The following is a 24,065-nucleotide window of genomic DNA, read 5'->3' as shown; positions in this document are numbered from 1 at the left end:
CTTATTGGGTCCACAGCATATTCACTCCAGGGACCAATGTTCCTGGTCTGTACATGCGTATGGGCAAAAATACACATGTGCAGAGCCGATGTGCGAACGACTTTGGCGAGTATCACACTCGCCGGTCGTTCACACACTAAGGGGAGGGAAGGGGGTGAGGAGCGGGCTGGGGCAGGACAACACCCAGCATTTTATGGGCATCCCATTGGCAGGTGGCTGTCACATGATGTCAGTGCCCACACGCCCACTTTTCAGCCATCTCCGGCCCAGATAACAGTCAGTTCAGACTGATTTTTATCTTCGGCCGCATGCGTATGGATGTATATAGTGCAGGAGCTGACATTCGGTCGGTGAAGGGGGGTGGGCATCCCTCCCCCAGCAGGAGGAGGTTACCTGCTCGCTAGGCAGTGAAAGAAAGATGCTTAGCAAGTGGGTCTGAATCAGGCCCTTTAACTCTATCCAAGGTCTAATCCCCCTACATGTTAAGCAGCATGATAATTTGATTGTGCTGTAGAATTTCATTAGAAAAAAAATGCATTTAAAATCCCTTTTGAATCTGTTTTTGCTCTTTTTGTAAATGCAAATAATGTATAAAAGTATTATTATTACCCGGTTCTTCACCCACTAATGTGTATTTTTTTTTCATGTTTCCAGCTACCAGGAATGCCACTCACTCGGCACGTCCTGTTTATCCTATATACCTTCATAGCATACACAGCAGAATCTTCCGGGGCCTTCATCCTGGCGGAGACACTTTGTGGCGGAGAGTTGGTTGATACACTTCAGTTTGTTTGCGGAGACCGGGGCTTCTACTTCGGTAAGTCGAACTACAGTAAGTACCCCATTCATTCCCAATTCATAAATTACTGTTACTTGTGAAAGCATTTAACAACTATATACATGGTTATACATTTTCATTGCAAACAAAAGCTCCCATGTTTACAATAAGACACATCCAAAATGTCATTAACCGACAACTGCTGTCGGTGTTCTTTTTCCGAGCTTGGCTCCCTATTGGGAAACAAGCCCAAATGTTGCCAGAGGGGATCAGAAACATACTCTAATGCATTGCTGGATAAGTGTTTCCATACTTTCATTCAATACCCTTTAACACTTTCAGTGCTGGTCATAGAGCAGTGGTTTCCAAACGTTTTTGAATCATGGCACCGTTGAGTATCACGGCACCCCTAGGCCAAGAGTTTTCTTATTGAGAAGTTTTGGAAAAAAAAAATTAAATTAAGTCTATTACATTGACCATAATTAATTTGAATTTATCTCGGACCACCAATCCAAATCACCCTACAAGTGTCCTGAGGCACCCTACAGTGTTTGGGAACCTCTGACATAGATGAAAAGTTTGTGCCAGAGTTGTACCATTCGAACTTGTTCAAATGGAATTGACATATCACTATGACAGGACGTCTTATCAATGAGTTTTAGCTATTTTAAACACGTTGTTATAATAAAGGGTGCCCCAGTCAATCGGCTTTCAACTATCAATATCCAAACACGCCAGTTTGCACCGTTTGTCATATGTAACGAGTTTTAAATGGATACAACTCATTGATAAATGGGCAACATTATTAATATTTTAGTATAAATGAGCAGCAGGTTATTGTGTTCGTATACTTATCTTTTATGTTTACCGCATGCCTGCCTAGGAAGTCACACTCCACAGAGAATGGGGCTCTTTGTATGCTGTTATTAGTGCTACTGTATAAAGATGTTGTACACAGAAACCCACACAGTGTCCCTCCAAATGAGTGGGGATCGTCCCAATCGATTTATTCAGTCAAAGTGAAAAGCCTGCACTTTGACTGAATAAATCAATTGGGACAACGATCCCTGGTGACTACATTCAACAAGTCTGGTGAGTGCTGTTTTCCCCACGGGGGAGTTTCTGTATCTATATAGCAGTGTGAGTCCTGGCTACACCGCTATTTATATGGCACCCCAGCGGCTACCTGTTATATGAGGGTGAGAGTGCAGGTCTTGTGTGTGTGTGTGTGTGTGTGTGTGTGTGTGTGTATATGTATGTGTATATATGTGTGTATATATATATATATATATATATATATATATATACTGTGCATAATAATCTAGAGCTTCGTCTATAGCTGTCACTTCTGATGTCATATATTGATGTGTCATTCATTTAATTCTTAGCTTGACAGCTGTCTTTTGTACAGAACAGAGGGATGCAAGAGTGCTTCTCTAGGAACAGCTGATAAGTTTGTTCTGTGTAACTTGTGCTGACTGTGCACATTCCTGCCCTATGTGTCCTTCTCGGTAAAGCTGGCAGGGGAGAAAAGGAAGACCCAAGCGGGAGGCAGAATGGGGGGACAGCGGTTCAGTGAGCCGGGTCCCACAAAGACCTTCTTTGTTGCTTCCTGCATTCCTCCGGGGAAAGTAGGGGGGGGGGGGGGGGGATTGTTTACTTCAAATTCCCCTTTAACTCAGTTTGATTGATTTGGTAAAAGAGGGACAGGGGAAGGATGTTGAAAGGAAATTGCCAGCACATTTACTGCACACATGTCCTGAGAGAGAAAGACCGAACGCAGGAAATCTGTATGGCCTAACAGGCCGGTTTTGTATTGCTGGTTAATGGGCTGTTTTGTGACCCAAAACACAGTTGAACAGTCTTCCTTTGGGAAGTTCCTACAAGTAGTGTTTTGCTGGTTAGTTTCTCAATGTCCTAGTGTTAAACATATCAACATTTTACTTATTTAGAAAAAAAATGTACACACAAATATATTTTATTTATGCATAAAACAAGGTTTCAAAACATGAAACAAAGTTTGTGTACAATCTCAGATACTTAATTTGTTAAGCAATCATTTCTTGCAGATATTTAGTACCAGTTACATATCCTGTCCCCATTAGTGCTGTTCCAGATGTCCCAAGTAGGTTTTTAGCAAAACAATTTTTTTTTGACTTTCTGGAATGTATGGTTTTCGAAATCATTTGGATAAGGGATAGTTAACCTGTAATAGCAATAATATAATTTATAATATCTATAACAATACATCATTAACAGGAACGGGAGAAGAGAGGAGGGAACCAGTGTATGCTCTCCTCTCTGTGGGCCCTCTCCTCTCTGTGGCACCGTAGACTCTGTGCATGCACAGGTCTCTGAAAACATGGCGTCCGTCATGTTTACAGAGACATATCTATACTGATCAAGTGCAAATCGCTGGGAAAATGTTCACTGAGCGATTTATCCGGCATCAGCAGGGTCAACACGGGACTCCGAAGAGCTAAATAATTATCTGTTCAGGTTTGCACTGTTGGCCCCCCGGACCGAGGGGCCCATCTGCACCGCACCCATTATAGAAGGCCCTGGATTGTTAATTGGTTGTTATGCCTGATAAAGTTGCAAACATAATTTCCTCTGGCTTTTCTTATCAAACCCTTTAGTGAATTTACCGAACTCTTCCTTGCTGAGATTGCTCCATCAAAACCATTGGGGTAAATTTATGAAGATGGGAGTTCTATTGAATATGGGGTGTTGTAAAGCAATCCAATCTGATTCTATCTATTATCTTCTAGAAGGGGCTAAATAAATAAGAATATTATCTGAGTTCCACTATAAAAATAATTTGATAATTACAGGGGTGGACAAATTGCATGTACCCGTGTGCCCCCCCCCCCCCCCCCCTAAATCCGCCAATGGATAATTATATAAATTTAAGCGGAGGTGACTTTTTTTTTTTTCCTTAATAAATGTGCTAAGAGGCTGTGTCACAATAGGCTGAATAGTGGTGCAGGATATTGATTGGCTGTCTCTATTACATATAGGAGGAGTGCTGTATATTCTCACCAGTTCATTATTATATGTGGGTTACAAATCCACAGTCTGTGGGCCTTTGTGTCTTTTTATAGGAGTATTCTCAAAAAAAAAACCCCTTCCAGTCTTTGATTTAGATGAACAAGTTGCTGAAAGGTCCAATTTAATTCCAGTTCTCATGTCTGAGTCTGCTTTGTAGAATAGCCAATCTAATCACTGGGAGTTATTGTTTTTGTTTGTGGAGGCAGAATCTTTTCCACAAAAATGTTTTTTTTTTTCTTTTCTTTTTCATTTTAAACTAAGCTGCTAAAGCCTGCGCCATCGATGTTGCCAAAGAACAGCTGAAAAAATGTACATCCAAGTTGTGCTTTTTTTTAATGTTTTTACAGTCAAGTGAAAATTTTATTGCTAACCGGACTTTTGCAACCAACTTAGCTGTCTCCAGATTATCGCGGCACCTACCAGGCTAGTTATATGGTTCTATTATTGTATGTGCTCTCCTGAACAGGATTAATCACATGTGAGAAAAGTATAAAAATATATCATAAAAAAACATCTCCAATCATTGAAATAACTGCGTTATTAGGGCATGCTAGCATTCTACAGTACTACAGGAGCAATTTGGTCATTTTATTAAGTACATCATGCGTGTGGCCAGGCCTTTCCCCCACCTGGTCTTAGTTTTATTCCTATATAAGCGTTCAGGCTCATTGGTAGCATGGACGGTGTATGGCTGGGTCTACACATTGCCTTTTGACAGGACGCAGTTGAACAGGATCCTGTTTAGAGGGATGAAGCTTGATGAACATCCTGTTTAGCAGGATGCAGCAGGCGTTTGTATGTAAGTCTTGAGTCCCTTTTAAAATGGACCTGTCAAAAGACAATGTGTAGACGCAGCCTAATGGTTGGCATTACTGCCTAACCGCACTAAGGTCATGGGTTGAATTCCCACCATGGCTCTATCTGTGTGGTGTTTGTATATTCTCCCCGTGCTTGGGTGGGTTTCCTCCTGGTACTCCGGTTTCCTCCCACAATCCAAAAATATATACTGTATAACACTAGAATGTCTGTGTGCGTGTACATGTGGTAGGGAATATAGATTGTAAGCTCCACTGGGGTAGGGACTGATGCGAATGTTCACATATTCTCTGTAAAGCGCTGCGGAATATGTATGCGCCATATAAGAAACAATAAATACATTTCAGGTTTCATTCACAATTCACTAAACAAAGGCCCTCGTTCTGGTTTAATCGCATGGGGACGAATTCAGCCCCGTTCTGATGTTTGGGGCTCTGCGCATGGCATATTATGGTGCAGGTCGCCTTTGCAAACGCCTTTGGCGACTTGCAGGGTCATGAGCCATTCACAAGGATCGGGGTGGCCTGGGCGTGGAAGGAGGCGGGGACTAGGATCGCCCATGGGAATGGCCAGCGATTATGCGGGTAGACGGATGCCACGCTGGGGCAGGCGGCTGACGTTACAGGATGACAGTCACCAGCCCCATCTTCATCCCAGTGGCCGCAAAGAAAAGTCATTTTACACTGACTTTTATTTGCAAAAGTAGGAAAAATCATTCAATGGTCGCCAACAATCAAATGGCTTCTCCTGCTGCGGAGACATTGGAGGGGAATCGGCGACGGCAGCGGGGGGTGGGCATTCGGACAGGCTGCGGGAGGCGTCTCTGGTACTTGGTAAGCTGCGACCTTCACAGCTTACCCAGCAAACCAGAATGAGGGCCAAAGAGGGGAAGATGTATCTAGCATTGGAGAGATACATTCCCAAAGCACACTGTTAATTCAAAGACTGTGCTAGATAAATGACAGAAGTTAATTGGTTGCTTTGGGCAACTTCTCCACTTTATCTACCTGCAAGGCTTGATACATCTGCCCCCGGAGGGCCTTAAAGGAGAACCCCGCAATTGTTCAGAGTAGATGTATTTAACAGTCTGCTCTTATGCAATGTACCCAAAGCACAGACTCACGTAGTAACTGGGCAAATAGGCGACTTCTCCCTTCGAACCAGATGGGGGAATACAAAAAGGGATGGAAGAAAGGTTGCAGTCGCACAATGCTGCCTGACATGAGTCAGTCCTCTTCAGATGTCACCACATCTTACAATTTGAAACCTATTTAAATGACATTATGTAGTGTAAAATAGGAAAAAAAATTTAAGTAAAAATAACAATAAACAAGGAATATACGTTAAGCGTCAGACTGGTGTAAGAGGGCTCAATAGACTGTATAAAACAATGCATTTCTCTTTCTTGTGTTAATTATATACTTTCCCAGCCTATCCTTTGGCAGTTTGTAATTATAGAGAAAAAAATATGCCTAAAGATATGCACCGTTAACACTATGAAGAGTCTAAACTAAAATGTTATTTGCTAAAAAAAAAATGTCAACATGTATAAATATATCCCTTGATCAAACATAATTTTATGGAACATAAGAACCGCTTTACCCACTTTCTTACTGCCCACATCAAGAGTATGTATCCCAAGTCACTAGGGCAAACGTCACCACTTTAGTAGGGTTACTAACTGTGCAGTTTAGTAACAAGATCCTTTTATTTAACGTTGGTGTGTAAACAGGGAACATGAACAAAAACTCCTATTACAAGTAGTGATACAGAACCTAAAGAGAGCCGGTTCAATTGTTGGTCACCCCAGCTGCCACTAGATGGCGCCCAACAGGGCAGACAATGACAATTGGATAGCTCCAGTGGGTGCCCGCAAAACATTTGAACTGGCCCCAATGAATCAGTGGTGTTCACTATATCAATATGAAGATTGCTGTTGTACATCATAGCCATTGCTTGGCTAAAGAAAGTGGCTCAGTGATTAAGAGCACATACAGCAGAACAATAGCAGTCTGCTGGAAACAACATTTTAAATCTTAAAATTATACTATTTACTGTATCCTTGCCAGCACATACTGCAAACGGGTTATACTCCAAGGGGTATCCATTGCATACATTGTTTATTTTATCATGTCTCCTCTTAGCTCTGTATAGATAAGTGACAAGACTATGCTTATTTTATCAAAGGAAATTACCCTTTATCATTCCCATTCGTACAAAACAAACAATGAAAATAATTATGGTAAGCTCTATAATAAACATGGAGCATAAGCCAAAAGGCATGCCTATATATCAAGCCCAAGGGCGGAACTACCATAGGTGCAGGGGATGCAGCTGCTATAGGGCACATCTGCTGTATGTTACATGTGTTATATACATTTATCCCCATTGGTTAGTATATAGAGGCCCTTAACAACATTTGCTATGGGGCCTAGAACTATCTAGTTACACCCCTGACCAAGCCCCTGTATTATGTATGATTTTACTCCCATTCAGTCGGTTCTGCTGACAACCAAAACATTAGCCACGCGCCTCTACTGCTGTACACAGTCTGCGCAGCCATAGGCCTACCCTTAACCCTTCCCTGTTATTGCACATAGGCTGAGAATGTGTATGCAATTGCGAATTAGTGTGCAATGGGTCGTGGGCATGTCTTTTTGTTCCTGGGTGCAGCTTCACTTGCTAACATTAGCAGTTCTGTAGACTTTAAAATTGCAATTCATAGTTTCCGACTTTCCCAGAGGGGGCAGCCAGATAGGCACAGCAATGGGAGATGGGGGAGTGGCTTTCCATAGTGGGCAGTGAAAGGCATGACACAGTTGGGGAAAGTATGGTTGGCGTGGCTAAAATGATGCCATTCAGCGTGAATTTCGGCATTAGCCAACCCGCTTTACTCGGAAAATGAGCTGCTGGGAGGCGGGATGCGGACTAATCCGGGAGACTTTCCTTCTTTCTGTGTGTGTCCGGGAGAGCCACCTTTTCTTTCACGAGCCTCCATTAGAGTAATTTAGAGTGTAAAACCCAGAGTTTACAAAAGAACACAAAAAAAATGTACATAATAATTTCATGTCCATAAAAAATACAACTGTTTTTAATGTTCACTGAACACAGCACTGTAAATCCATGTTCTAAGTTCTAGATCCTAGAAGGGTTAACAGACTAAAGCATAGTTGATGGAAAAGAGCTGAGTGGGCTTAGTGTGACACCCCCTATCCAAGAGTGAAATCCAAGCCTGTTGTTTACATGGCTTACTCTGCTGGTATTTGTGCTGAGGGACATGAATATTTATCTGAAATCTTCAGGCTAGGAGTAGGAGGATAGGTGTCCCAAGGAGCTAAAACTCCATCAAACATTGCATGTAGTTACAATACCTATTCAGATACTGCTATTCTGCCTGCCAAATGACCTACTGTCATTTGCACAACATAATTTGTATTTATGAACAGGCAGTTATTGCTCACGGGTCAGATGCAAAGACTTTTTTTTTTATTTTTTTTATTTCATGACCTTATTTTATTTTCACTGTTGCCAATAAAAAAACAAATGAAGGTTTACGGTGTACTGGACAGAGACCAAAAACTGTAATTCCAGGAATATTGTTCCTGCAAAAGAAGAAATGTTCCAAATGTCCAGAGCAATCTGGTGTGTGAAGCTTACGCCGTGTACGCACGGTGAGATTTGGCCAGGCGATTATGACTAGATAGCAAGTAAGCCAGAGTTGCACCATGTGTACACTGTGAGCAATAGCGAGTTGCGGCCCCATGGGGCCGCAATCGCCCAGCAGGTTAGGCAGTGCAGGCAAGGCAATTTTGATGAAGCCATTTATTTTGCCCAGGTAAAAATCGGTTTAGTCAAAATCTCCCATGGGCTTAGAGAAAATCGGCTTAGTCTAAATTGCTCGCACCTTTGTCCATGTGTACACCCCCTTAGCTGGTATGACTAAAGGTGTGTACACACGGTGCGATTTTTTTGCTAGATGCCGATTTTGTCTATATTCACTATTGTAGTTTGTAATTGCCTATTTTGCTGAGCGATATTGACTTGGCGAAACACTTGGGGAAACACTGTGCAATTTTGGCTAGTCTAGTCAAAATCGCCTGCCAAAATCTCACCGTGTGTAAGCTTCTTAAGTTAGTTAGCCTATCTAATCAGCAATTTGTTGACCATGCACACAGAAATGCAAGCACCAATATCTGCAATTGGTACAATATTATTACAGTATGTACGAGGTCTACATACCAACTTGGCAAACAACTTGGCTGGCCTCTGTATCTTGTTGTGTGTTGACCGCAATGGCATGCCCCCAAGTAATCTGGCTATTTGGCATGTATTCCAAACGACTAGATTATCACACTGTTCTAGAGAAGTTTCAGACCATATGTTGCCAATTTAAATTAATTAGTTGACAATGGCTTCTGAAGAACAGGAGTTCAGTAGTAGGTAATCAGGACTGCCAGGAGATCTGCTGGGCCCGGTTCTTAGGGAGCATTACCAAGTGTGTGGGGGCCAAACCAGTCCTCTATATCTACCAACAGTCCACGTTTTCCAAATCTCCAAGCTGGTGCACAGCTGTAGTCATTACTAACTGTCACATTTTTAAACCTGCTGCATTCATTCCTACTATATATCCACAGGTTGCCTGAAAAACATGAACTGTTGGTAGATCTTGAAGACAGGTTTGGCCACCACTGTCCCATTGCATAATATATATTCTTTATGCTGTAGGGAGTGTGGCCATACTATTTTGAGGGTGTGGTTGAACCTACTGGGAGGCTTGCCAGAGGACCCACGGGTGCCCCATGGCCCCTTGGAAAGTCCAGGTTACATATAGAGTACATATACCCCCTAGTAATCTAGTGATGATGACATTAGTCCATGTAACAAGGGGTTGTGGGAGGCCCATTGCAGGAATCCTGACAAAAGGAGTAAATATGGAACTGCTTCCTATGATAATGTCCTATCTTTTGATACATTTTTTTTTTGCTCCAAGAAGAATCTAAAATGTCATATAGTATTCAGCATTGTGGGCCAAATTGTAAGTTAGGTACTTAAAAACCAGAGCAGAGTATTGAATGAAAAACAGCTGTCCCCACGATCCCTAACACTGCTAGTAGCGTTACTTACCACTGCTGTGACAGCCAGCTGTGCATGCTGGACTTGATTTCATGCATGCGCATCGGGCACTCACTGTGAAGTCGGTGGAGGATCAGTGCTGATCCCTCTTCACAATTCCTGGCCTCTTTTACATAGGATGGAGCTGGGCTTTAGAGTCTGTGTGTTAAATATGGTTAATAGGCTCACTAAATATGGTTCATAGGCCTCTATAGATCTTATAGTAAAGTATATATGTGCTAGATAGAACATAGCTGAAGTTGAAGGACTTGGCCTTAGTTAAATGAAAGCAGCATAGACTGGTAAAAACAGAAAATCTAGGTCTCAATGGAGTATGTGCGTTATTTAGAACAGAAATTCTGCTCTTATTGTCGGATGTGCAGCACAATATACTGGCAACCACCTATGTCTGGGTCCCATATAGTTGCGGTTCCAGAGGTGGGGTTGCAGCGCATATCACCATCCAAAATTCAAATAGGGGAGCAACACCAACTCCCAGTGAGTCAGTTTGGAATGGCAGTTGGTGACCGTTTTGGTGACTCCCCAATTTGAATTTTGAACTGTGCTGCATCTCACCTCTGGAGCATCCCCTGACCCCATAGAACAGCCGTTTGTGATTTGTAATAAAACGATCAGCAAATAAAATATACCATTTCTAAGAAAATAAGACCAGAATGTTTTTACAATTGTATTTTATGTTCTAATATCTTTAAGAAATATTAACTGAAATGTTTTGGTTCTTTAAAGAAAAGAATACTGGGCGCTCCAATCGCAGACCTGGCAGAGGCATCGTGGAGGAATGCTGTTTCCGCAGTTGTGACTTAGAATTATTGGAGACGTACTGTGCAAAGCCAGTCAAGAACGAGCGGGATCTTTCAACCGTACATTCCACAGTAATGCCACCTCTGAGTAAGGTGAGTGCTATATGCCCGGTTCTTCTAATCGCAATCTCTTTAAGAGATCTACCGAGTCAACAGTAAAATGGCAGCACTTCTACTTAAATTATGTAGGCGATGAAGGCACAAAGATTTGTTAACCTTGTGCCGATACTTTGACTGTTAAACTAAAATGAAAATCTACTGCGACCCTGGCAAAGCAATACGATTTGTAAAACAGATTTTTTTTTTCCCTTTATTTCTTAATATTGTTTTTGTTTTCTGTTACTACTCCGATGTCTGTTTATATCACAGCATGCTTTTTATGGCTTGGGGAGATGTGTATTGACTAATCCAATAACCAGAAATGTTGCACAAGTCTATTAGGCATCTGGCACACAGCATCCATAAATAATGTAGCTGGCCGGGATGTAACTAGGTGTGTGACGGCTGTTCCACCGCCCAATGTGCAATGAGACTGCACAGAAGCTGCCCTGGTACACCTGGAGTGGCACCTTGTGGGACAGACTGACAGCCAGATGTATTAAGCTTCAAAATGTGATAAAATGGAGAGTGATAAACAACCAGCCATTTAGCTCCTACCTGTCTTTTTGTAAGCCTAGCCTGTAACATGGCAGTTAGGAGCTGATTGCAGTGCTTTGTCTGTGTGATGTTTGCACCACAGTTTTCTGCCACATAGATTGATTAAGCTCACAACATGGTAGTCTCCACATTAGAAGTAATGATTGGGGTGGAAGTGGTGAGCGACTCTGTTTAACCGCCCAACCATATAACTGCATAGATATGGCAACTAGCTGCCACAATGTACATATTGGTGGTGCACAAATGCCAATGATGTACAATATTACATTGGTGGTGCACAATTGCCCATGCAGTTCAATAACATATTGGTGGTGCACAATTGCCCTAGAATTTCAATAAGCACATTGGTCGTGCACAACTTGCTCCATGACTTTCAATAACCGATTGGTGGTGCACAATTGCCCATGAATTTCAATGAGCACATTGGTGGTGCACAACTTGTTCCATGAAGTTTACTCCTATGACCCCACTCTTAGTAATCAGGTGCATTCTCTTGTTGGCTTCTTTTTATCATCTCAATAGTTTTTACTACAGGACATTCAATACAGTGGCTTTGTATTATGTAGATAGACCACATTCTTTATTCTTCATTATATTAATTATTTCATGTTTCGTATTGTGTTTTTTTTTTTTTTAGGACATGTACCATAAGCATTCCCACACAAAGTACTCCAAATATGACATTTGGCAAAGAAAGTCCACACAGCGTCTGCGAAGAGGAATCCCTGCCATTGTTCGTGCTCGACATTATCGGTGGCAAGTGCAGCAAGTCGAAGAATCTCAGCAGGCTCTATCACATCGGCCATTAACTACCTTAGCTGTTACGGAGCCTCGCCCTGTTGATCAAGGCTCGGAGTCCATACACAATTGATACAGGAATACCTTTCTAAGCAGCATTCCACTGCCTTCAATTTCTGTTTCTAGACTTTGTTTGCTTCGCTTCTGTTATCTCTGATACCGGGAAAGAACAGGCCAAGCAGCAGGAGTCAAGCAGAAAAAGCTTTGTGTAACACCTCAAGGCAGCCTAAAATTAGCAAAACGAAGAGACGCCAAAGCAGGATCAACGTTGTTTTTGGTGGGAACTATTTCTGTGGATATCTGTATGCCTAACTATGTTCCTTTTTACTGCATTTCAAAGTACAGAACCGTATGTGTGTGAATGTGTATGCAAATACACAAGTGTATTTGTGTATATACATACACTCGCAAATATGCAAATTAGGGCACACGGCCTAACTGTGCCCCTAAGGGAAAACAACGTTTTTCGCCAATGGAAGTGTTGTAAAAGGTCCATCCAAATAATTATTCTGAGGATGGAAAAGGGGACAAGCTCGGCGGAAAGAGAACATTTCCCTCCGTTTTTTTTTACAACTGGTTTTAAATTTTTTTATGTCTTTCTTATTTTCTTACAGCATTTTAATGTCAATGTCCAATAATCTTTGCACCTTTTTTCTGCCTGGAAAGAGTTCTAAAGGCATGTTTTTTTTTTTTTTTTTGGCTCCTTGTGTTACTGAGCCCTGCAATATTTTTGTTGTCAATGTCTTGCAGATATTGGTATTTTGGGGGTCAAGTGCAAGATTCCAAATGTATTTGCACCTTTTTAATCATTGAGAACTAAGAAAGAAAGGAGGGGAAGCAGTTAGAATGCGTTTTTAGTTTGAGTGAGCGTGCTGTCTGCTTTGCACATGCGCCACAGATAACAATGATTTTATATATGTATAATATATATATATATTATATTACTTTTTTTTTTGCAAAAAAAGAAAAAAAAGTCAAGCACTATTTTTATGGGATATGCTTTTTATATAGCAATGAAAGAAGAAGGACCCGATATTCTAAATATTATGTCCTTTGGTGCTAAAGTAGAGGGGAAAGATCTGGTGCGAGATTTTGGATATCGCCTAGGGTTCATAGTACACGAAAATCATTCAGTGTCGGCTGTTATAGAATGAATGAATGAATGATGAATCCTATTTGGCTTCCATGGAATGAAGGAATCCTCACCATAGAATGAATAGATTAATTTTACATTGAACTTGAAAAAAATAATGCTTTTCGTTTTAGGAAAAGTATAACTTTTTTCCCCTCCATTGCAGTACATAGAGGGCGTTACTTAGTCATTAACCTACCTTCACAAGAATATGTCATGTTGTAGTAACAGTCATTCACAGGCTATACTTAGTGAAAAATTGTATGTTAGATGTCCGGTTAGTCACACATATAAACACCTGATTTCACTAGTACACCCTAGAGCAGGCATGTCCAACCGGCGGCACTCCAGCTGTTGTGAAACTACACATCCCATCATGCCTTGCCACAGTTTTGCAATTAGGGAATGCCATAACTCTGGCAAGACATGCTGGGATGTGTAGTTTCACAACAGCTGGAGGGCCTTAGGTGGCACATGCCTGCCCTAGAGACTGTCAACAAGTGGTACCACCTCACCTTACTGAAATAGCCGTATGGACTTTAATTTTTTATTTAAATACAGCACTGAATATTTTTGCAAGCATATTTTGTATGATTAAAACAAATCTTTTTTTTTTTTTTTTTTACACATTTTTATTCTTAATCAAAATCAACCAAATATCCATTTTAGTCTGGAGGGAACATGGCACATAAATGATACAGGCTCTTTTGTCAATTTGCTAGTACAACTTTAAACTGGTCACATTGCTGTATATAAATATGGAGGAAGGTCTAGATCAGTGGTAGCCAACTCCAGTCCTCGAGAGCTACCAACAGTTCGCGTTTTCTAGATCACCTAGCTGGGGCACAGGTGACTGACACATTATTCATGATTCACAGGTGGAGCTCATTACTTCACTTGATATTGTGAGGAGACCTGGAAACGGTTAACTGTTGGTAGCTCTCGAGGACTGGAGTGGGCTATCCCTGGCCTAGATCTTACTTGCCCGTCATTAAAAAAAAAAAAAAAGCCACTAAAAGTAGTGCCTAATGTTCAAATACAATACATGTTTATTTCCTAATGTTTGCACCCTAGTATTAGCGTTACAGTACCACATATAAATCATTTTTCTAAGTTCACTTCTGCAGAAGTCTCATGTGGATGCTGAGCTCGTATATTTTTTTTCTGGGCTTTTCTAGTTGTATAATATGTAGGCTTATAATGCTGTCCCTTTAAACTCGGAGACTCATGAATTATGCTGGTTCTGTGGCTGGCTTAATTGAAGCCTGCATCTCACCTGGTTTTTATCAGCCATAGAACCTGTGGAATTCATGAGTGTCCCTGTGTATCTGGTAAGCCTTATAATACATGAAGGGCACTGTTTTTGCATAGGGGTTTGAGAGAAATGGAGAAGAGAAAATGTGGGAAGGTGGCTTCAGTGCAGAAGTGGATGGGGAGGGGTTTATTTTGTACCCGGTACTGCTTACCAAAGTACCACTGACATACCTGGAAAAATAGTGGTAGTACAGCTTTTAAAGGCTTGATATATACTGTAATGCTGTAGTAAAGACTTTTTTTTTTTTTTTTTACTCTGTGGCTGTAGAGAATAGTTTAACTCATATTTTAAAACTACTAAGCACTTATGTGCAAACTATGGATTTAAATATATTGTTTATCTATAGCACTGCATTGATGGTGGCACTACACATTGTATGTTTTGTTTTGCTTTGACCAGTACAAACACTACATAGACCTTATTAAGATAGAATATCATGGTTGATGTGGAAATCAGTCTGAAACATGATTGAATGTGGCTGATACTTTTTACACTGATTTATCTGCACCTCAGTCTTGTTAGCCATTTTTATAATAATAGCTCAACTAGTGCAGTAGTATCACTGCTAATTGCAGAGCAACCAATTATGCTGTTATTGAGGTGGCTACAGAGGTGGGGCTGCAGCACAGTCTAAAATTCAAATACGGAAGCCACACCCACTGCCGCTACAAACACTTGCAAATGTCACCGGCTGACGGTAGCATTTGGTGTGGCTCACTTATTTGAATTTTGGACCTCTGGAGCCACCACTGGACTTGTGTTCTTGTAACCAACTTGCATTGGGTGCAGCAATCTGAACCAATATTCATGGACCTGCAGTTTATAGATCCACTAAGAAATAACACCACCCCAGAGACACTTTACTAATATCTATGGGCCTGACTAATAGTCACAAACTGATGTTATTAAATGCAAATTAATTGACTGCACTCAGGACTGATGGTTCAGCCCACAAGTTGGATCCTTCCAGGCTTATGCTGGCAACACATCAGACCAACTTTCCTCCAAAAATCCAACTAGTTGCTTGGACGGAATAAAAACCTGGTACTGGACAGAAGCAAATGTGATTTATAATTAAGTCATTTTAGCTCTGGACAAATCCAATTTTGTGTCCTTATGCTGAACCAATTGTGCCATAATGCAGCAGTGGTGCAATAGGAAATACAATAGTTAGCATATCCCATTTCTAACAAGTAAAAGAAAATGATACCCTTTTAGAACCATTCTTCGTTTACTGCATGTTAGTCACCATGGAGTTGGAGGTGTTCTTATAATTGCTTTTTAAGTTTACTAATCCGTGCGTTCTTCTTTTGGGTATCCATAATGTCTGCATGACAGACATACAATACCACCAGCAGAATCCTAAACATGGACAGTTGCTAATGAAGACAATTCTGGGACCACCTTCAAGCACATAGCTTAATTATATTAGTGTAAATGGTTAGTCTGCCTACAAGGAATACCATTTTCTTTCTACAATATTAAAAAAAATTTAAATTTCCCGCAATGTACTAAGCATTAGAAAGTAATGTGGACAGATATAAAGTACCAGCCAATCAGCTCCTAACTGGCATGTTGCTCCTAACTGCCTGACTAGTACTTCATCTCTCTCCACTCTATCATGAACCAAGGCCTAGTACATCTGCTCCTTTTGAATGATACAGGGATACTTTGTGCAACTAAACCATTAACTATGGGTAATATAGAAACTAAAAAAACATTTTTAGAGACTCCTTCTACCAATAGGGGAAACTGCTGGTCATACTCTACTTTCCGCCTTTAGAATTGGCTAAATAGTTACCGGCAGGCGGGTTCAGCCTTGGGGAAAGATAAACTACCAATCAATCCGCTCCTAAATGTAATTGGTCAAACACTGTCACATGACAGTTAGGACCTGCATGGATGGTATTTTTACGTCTCTCTCCACTTTATCTCTCTCCAAGACTTAGTACACACCTCCCTTTCCTAGAGAATGACCAACACGGTATACAGTAGACCAGGTCTGGGCAACATTTGTCACTCCAGCTTCTGTCGAACTACATATCCCAGCATGCTCTATTACAATTTTGCTGTTGGTGCATGATAAACCTGTGGCAGGGCATGCTGGGATGTGTTGTTTCATAGCAGCTGGAATGACACAGGATGCCTACCCCTGGATTAGACCACTACACCTTCTAAAATGTTATTATAGGTGACTATACACCTGCAGGCAAATATAATCTATTTCTATGGCTAAGAGCACCTTTTACAAAATAAGTTGTTTTATCCTACTTTTGTGAATACACTTTAGATTAACAACAAGGCCAGATGTTTAATAGTGTTTCTTTCTGATTGTAAGAGAGCTCATTAAGCAGACAAATCTCAATTTAATATAAAACCCCTGAAAAGATGGTATGATCGTTAGTTGCGGCTCCACAGGGGAGCCACACCAACTGCTATCCTTGAACGCTGCTAAACATGGCCGGCTGGGACTCAATGACAGTTGGTATTTCTCCCCTGTGTTTGAAATTTTGCCCCACCTCTGGAGACACCACTGATTTACCGTGATGAAAAACGCTGTAGGGGAGGCAAAGTTGCAGGAGTGCCCGTGCCTACAAATAAAGTGGTCTGGATTTTAGCCCCTCCCCTTTAATATGCTGTGAATGTACTGAAACTATAATCGAAGGATGGTCACATTCTATTAGGGAACTATCTGCTTTCTTCCATTATTGTAGAACTTTGTTTACCTTCACATGACATCTTCTGGTATGAGCAGCAATGTAGAGAATGTTGTAGGTTATTGGCTGAGTCTGCAAAACATTGATGTCAACTATACAATTATCAAAGCAGCTAAATAGGTGGTACTGCCGCTATAATGGTTGTTTTTTATTTTTTTTTGCTTTGCTGCCTTATCTTTACCATATAAAGAAAAAAAAATGGGAAGACTACTTGAATTGTACAATATTTCATATCACAGATGAGCAATGGGTCTTAAGATGGTAGGGCTCCAAAACTGGAGATGGGAGGATGTAATTAAGTATTTTTTATTGTGTAATCTTTTTTTTTTATATGATATTAATATTATTTCCTTGCAATGTTGAGCCATGATACATTTTTATAAAAAAAAAAAAAATACAAAACCGTAAAAAAAAAAAAAAGAGGAAAGGTAAAACTTACATTGCAATATGATGGAGGTGATGAAAAAAAACATTATTTATTGATGTTACAAAGCATGGAGGGGTTTTATGGAAGGAAAATGGTGTTTAGCTAATGTGCATGAAATTGAAGACAGAGAAGCAGCATTTTAATGAATTATTTTGTACTTTTAGTTGCTAGAACTTTATAAATGCTTTTTACCAAAAAAAAAGGGGTGAAAAATCATTGAGGAAAAAAAAAACAAAAACAGCAAAAATCACACTGAACAATTTTGCTGGCTACCTTTCACAAAAAAATGAATAAATAAAAAATAAAATATTTCTTGCATAACAACTAGTATATAAACACAAACAAACAGATAAAAAATATGGGTAGCAGGTCTGAGCCATTTCAAATTAAGAACTCTGCTATTTCTTTGATGTATATGTTTGTTTTAATTTGTAAACGGCAATGCAAATCTTGTCTCTTCTTCAGGTTCGGTATTAATATGCATTCACTGTTGGAGGCACTGCTGAGCACATGATGTGGCAGTGCCTTATTGCAGGGACTGTTGCAAATACGTGGTCTTGGTTTTTTAAACACGCTATCTCCGATATTGTGTGATGCACTAGCAGATTTTTTTTTTCTAAGCAGGTTTAGGAAGTTGGATGGAACCCTCTGACTTCATAATTCTGCATTCAAATCATTATAAAGCATCTATCTTCACTTTGTACCATATTCTACACATTGTTTTACGAAACAGTTAAAGGACTTTCATATAATTCATGCGCAAAAAAAAACAGCATCTGTCAGGTTATTTTTTACTGAAGTCATTTATATTTTCATTTTCTTAGATTCTGCTAAATCTTACTGAACATTGTTATGTCACTATATTGTATCATACACCGTCTGCCTTATTGGAGGAATAAAAGCAAAACAATTATGAATGCAAGCAATTGTAAAGGGTTTATATGTTCCAGTGCCAAAGTGCAGCAATGTTATCATCAATAATAGAGGCTTCTATAGAACTGGAACAGCCACTATCACTTGGATGGATCTAGTGGCCTCTGCACTATATGAAGGAAACGTTCTCTTGCTGTTACTGGACTGTTGGCTTTTTGTGTCCCTAAAGGATTTTTTAATGACAACGCTATGGTTTTTTGATGTTATAGCTTGTCCAAACTCTGTGCACTAGTATGCAACTTCACAACCGCCCAGATTCTGCACCTATTTTACCTATTTTGTAATATCATATCAATAAAGCCAATCTTCCATATCATGACGAACAGTCTTTGTGTGTTTTATTATATTCACTCTTTACAAAATGTATGTAACAATTTGTACCTCCCTTCTTAGCACCTCTGTTCTTTAGTATAAAATAAAATGTATTGCAGGCCATTAGTAAATTATCTACTGTGGTTATACAGAGTCTGTACTACCATTCATACACTTAGCTTTGTAGCTCCAAATCAACTCATAAATAATTTCTTATAGGCTCTTCACTGGAAATGAAAGTGAATCTGGATTTAGGGAGATTTTCTGGTTTGTTTGCTCAGATACAAATTTGCATGACCCACCTTGTGAAAGGTGGTACGCTGGCCCACCATTTGCAAGGCGTGTACGTTCGCACTGGCTGCGAAAAATATGTTTTCTATAAATATCCATTCGCATGCCACTGGGACCCTCCCACATATTTTGATGGTTAGCTATCATCGAAAGATGTAGAGGGTGCACGCATATGTAAGTTTGCTTGGGGTGGGGGGTAGTGGGGGGGCAGCTGATATCCGGTGAGGTCACTGTCAGCTGCCCGCCCCCTGCATATACGCCACGGCTCCATTAGCATAAGAACACCTAGCGTTCTCATTGGAACGCCCAATAAATGCTGACTGTTTCATGGGAACGCCCATGAGATGCCCTTTGTTTCCAATCATGGGTGTGTGCACCCAGCGACCAGTTTGGTTGCCATGGACACACGCACCAAGTACATGCACAGAAATGTGCATGCGCAATGCAAAAACATCGGCCCTGTGTTAATGCACGTGGGCCTGCGAACGTACCAGAATAAGGTCCTTAAGGTGTACATTGTATGCCTGTATATACATTACGAAGTCCTGTCGATGCCCAAAGGTATTCACTGCATAGCCAAATTTTGTCAACTCCAGTGTGTGGCTAGCTTAGCTACTAGATAATCATTCAACTCTATTTCCAGTCAGTAGAAAGAGGGGGGTTTTGAGCAGCGCTGGGTTTCACTGAAAGAATCACTGATATCCAAATAAAATTAAACAATTTATTAAATGTACAGTAATTGCGTTGAGGCACCTTTTCCACCACCTGTTCCGAACCAGCATCCCAAAAGACAGTACAGGACCCTGCCATCTCCACCATTGCCCGCAAAGTGCTACTCGCCCATTGTGGATTATTCAAGATGGACTGCTCATCTGCCTTACAAGGGTAACCAATATTCTCATCTGGGTATTATTCCGGAACTATACTAATTTAAAGGCTAAAAACCTAAGTTGCCCAACCTATACCAATGGGGATTGGAGAATCCAGAGGCCTCAATAGAGACCAGATCTTTAGTGGAGAATTTTGCCTCCTCCTCACAAAATATGCAGGACTGATTCATTTCAGCATTGATCATTGCTTTTATTACTATTGCTTTATTTTTAATATCACAATATTAAGTATTGTACATTTAATCATTTGTTTCATTTTATTTGGATATCAGTGGTTCTTTCAGTGAAACCCAGTGCTGCTCAAAACTCCCCTTTTTCTACTACTTTGATATTTATAGAGGGCTTCCACAATTCCCTCCTGAGCAACAGCTAAGCCTGCGCCTATAGATACGCATTGTATCCTTTTTCTGGATTTATTTCCAGTCACCACACAGCATGTTATGTAGTACAAAAATGCTATAATACTGTATTAGAAAGTATGTTTACAATACAGAGTCATCTAAGGACGGTAACCAATTGGTCGCTGTAAATTACTGTGGCTACCAGTGGTGTAGCTAGGTGCCACGGTGCCTGGAGCAAGGGCATGTTTCACAACCCCCCCCCAGCTAACTAGACCTTGTTGCAGACCCACAATGACACAGTAAAACACCAAACAATACAACCGCAAACCACACACAAAAAGTAATAAAGACAGGAACTCACCCCTCAGGGGTAAATGGAACCCCACGGTGAACTCAGAACCAGCCAAGGCCTGAACAAGAAAACTACATAGGGTAAAGAAATTCTGTAATGCAAATTGCAGATAAAAATATATATATATTTTTTAAGATAACACCAGGGCTCCGACTTGGAGCACTTATGGTTACAGGAACTGAGACCGGAAACCGCAGAAGCCTCCTCGAAAGAGAGGCCAGGCCAGGAACAGCGGATAGTAAAGAAGACCGGCAGGACCTGCAAGGGAGCAAGAACTATCACTGGCAGAGGCTGGCCAGGCCTGAATCCCTTAAAGGGATTTAGTGACCAATAGTCAGTGGCCAGGCTGACCAGCCCCTAATGGTGCATGTGAGTAATGGCGCACCGGCCCGGCGTCCCTGTTGCCTTGGCAACAGCCTGGAGGAAGAACCGCCGGCCGGAAGCGCCTGAGCGTCTCTGGTTGGCAAGCGACCGGCACCAGAGACTCAGGGCCAGATGTACTAAGCTTGAAAAGTGATAAAATGGAGCAATCAGCTCCTACATGCCATGCCACAGGCTGAGTTTGAAAAATGACAAGTAGAAGCTGATTGGCTGGTGGTTTATCACTCTCCATTTTCTCACTTTTCAAGGCTTAGTACATCTCACCCACTATCCCCTCCGGAGGCAGAAGGAGAACTAGCATCTCTGATTGCCCGGCAACCAGAGATGCGGCGCGTGCTGACAGGAGCGCCGGAGCTCTCTGAAAGAGCCTGTGCCACTGCCTGCGGCTGACACAGCGGGAGATTTTAATTGAATATGGTGCAGCAGTGAGCGGTCCAGCTGGGTGAGCGGGCGAACAGGGTGGGGGAGCCACCGGCAGAGCTTGAGTTGCAGGGCTCCGGTGCCCTGTAATATTTTGGCGCCCAGAGCTCGTGCTCCGCCCTCCCTACGCCCCTGGTGGCTACAGTACCTGCTTTTACAAGTTAAGGGAATCACCTGACTCAGGCTGACTGATTGGTTACCATATCAAATGGTTTCAGTAGCTTGCAGAAACCAGAGGGTATTCTCCATGTGCTGGACTAAGGAATCATGCTCCCCCTTTACCATCTCATCTCATGCCATGATATGTATGCTGTAGGTTTGTTGCTGCTTGTCAGTTGCTGTTGCACACATTGGGGCAGATGTATTAAGCTTTAACAAGAGATAAATCCAAGGGTGATAAGGAGAGATAAACGTCCAGCCAATCACATCCAAACTGCCATGTTACAGCCTGTGTTTAAAAAAAGTCAGTAAGGAGCTGATTGGCTGGATGTTTATCTCTCCTTATCACCCTTGCATTTATCTCTTGTTAAGGCTTAATACATCTGCCCCAGAGGGTGAAATTCCTCCGACCTGATTACTACCTATTGCTTTAGTTGATGGCATTGAACATTTACATTTTCTTTCAGCTGCTGCTATCTTCTACCTACGGTTGTTGAATGCCAAAAATGTCCAGAAATCTTTTGTCCCACAGACATGCTGTCTGTAGGGCAACATATTACTGGACATTTTTGCAGCTGTTATTTTTGTAGGAAACTCTGAATCACCAAGTATATTCTGTGTGTTGAAATTCACTAACGCTAATCGTAATGCTTGTGCAAAGTACAGTAACTTATATTATCACATATTACATATCCTGAGGTGAGTCTTAGGCTGGTTTCACACACTCCGGCTCCTGCCGGACGGTGAAATCCCGCACGGCCAGGGAGCCGTGCCGCACACACTAGTTTATCATGGAAGGGATGGCCACAGCCCGGCAGCCGTCCCTTCCAGTGGCGGGATCCGGCTGCAACCGTGCGGCCGGGTCGTGGCCGTCCCGTGTGAATGGACACAATAGTGTCCATTCACAACTAATGTGTGCGGCACGGCTCCCTGGCCGTGCGGGATTTCACCGTCCGGCAGGAGCCGGAGTGTGTGAAACCAGCCTTAGGGTATGCCATTTTGCTATCAGATCCTTTTTTTCAAACAAATTGGCACCTGTATGCCTCTTAGTGATACAGAGAGTAGCCTGCCAGTGAATGAGCTTGCATTGGGGCCCTTATTCTGGTTGACTCACTCGGGCCTGAATTCCCATCCCAACCAAAACCCGTCCTGCAAATGGTGGTACGCCCTCCTCCCCTATTTTACATAAACATCCATTCGCATGCCAGTGGGAACCTCCCCCATCTTTCGATGGTCGCCGGTCATCGAATGATGCTTTAAGCGTACGAATATTTAAGGGTGGTCTTGACCACTCGTATATATATATGCATGTAGATTTCCAGGGAATCGCGCGTGCAGTTGACATTTGGTTATGTCAGCTGTCCGCCCCCCTCACGTATGCCACGAACGCATTAGCATGTGTATGTCCAGCGTTTTCATGGGAACGTCCATGAAACGCCGGGCGTTCACATATGCTAATGGTCCCCCTCTACACCCCCGCTTAAAAGGCGATTTTTAGCTGAGTTCACATGCACCCAGTGTATACACATGCGCAGAAATGATGCTGCGCATACGCAAAACATTGGTTCCCCGTACGAATTCACGCCCAAGCAAGTCAACCAGAATAAGGGCCTATGTGTTAGCTACTGCTGCTTAAGTAAAAAAACACCCACCCAGTTTGCTGTCATAGTCATCTAATCATTAGTTTGACAGGTATCACCTGTCCACATGTCTGTAGTTGATTGGGTAGTTTGTACTGAGATGGAATTTGGTAGCAGAGACAAATTACCTCAACTTATTGTCTAAAAACAAAACTTATTGATGTCAGATACTGGATGCACATATAACGCTAACCTAGCCATCATGGCCGTGTAAGAGAATGGTGGATGCCATACTGTGTTTTTCTTGCTGTTCATATCTACGTCTTCTTGGTTCCCTTTTTAAATGAAGAGTTGCCCCCAAAAGCAGCATTAGCCTTAGCATGGAAGGACTCTTCTCCAAGATTCTGTTTAGGGGAGGAATCGATAGCCTTTCCAAGTTGGATGCAGCAGGACTACATCTGATCATTAATGAGGAGGTTGATGATAAGGGTGTTTGGTGGTGGAGCTTATATCTGCTGGTCCAAACTTGTTATTTTACAGGATTTTTCAGATTTTTGCATAAACCCACTCCACATTGTCGGATTTGAGAAAAAAATATTCCACATAAAAAAAAGGTGGATTTGTTGGTCCACACCAGTTGTTCTCAAACTCGGTCCTCAGGACCCCACACAGTTCGCATTTTCCAGGTCACCCAACAGGTGCTCTCATTACTGACTGACACATTTTAAAAGGTCCACAGGTAGAGCTAATTATTTCAATTGATTCTGTGAGCAGGACAGCCG

The 24,065-nt window shown here is 41.6% G+C and overlaps 1 protein-coding gene across 3 annotated transcripts in view; it reads left to right on the top strand.

Annotated features, from left to right (window-relative positions):
• The window catches only part of IGF2 (insulin like growth factor 2), a 68,411-nt gene extending 49,535 nt beyond the window's left edge, over nt 1-18,876 (top strand). For 2 of the 3 annotated variants that reach the window (XM_083165588.1, XM_083165587.1), the window contains exons 2-4: nt 655-832; nt 10,505-10,671; nt 11,873-18,876. In XM_083165588.1, coding sequence (XP_083021714.1) covers nt 655-832; nt 10,505-10,671; nt 11,873-12,106 — 579 coding nt within the window. In that variant the 3' untranslated portion in view covers nt 12,107-18,876. The remainder of the gene's footprint in view (nt 1-654; nt 833-10,504; nt 10,672-11,872) is intronic. The other variant, XM_083165589.1, reaches the window with a different exon arrangement.
• Nucleotides 18,877-24,065: the final 5,189 nt, after the last annotated feature.

This window comes from Crinia signifera, chromosome 11, assembly GCF_055691185.1.
Source record: "Crinia signifera chromosome 11, ASM5569118v1, whole genome shotgun sequence".
Lineage (NCBI taxonomy): Eukaryota > Metazoa > Chordata > Amphibia > Anura > Myobatrachidae > Crinia > Crinia signifera.
Note: the sequence above shows the minus strand (reverse complement) of the source record. Positions and strands in the feature narration are given on the sequence as shown.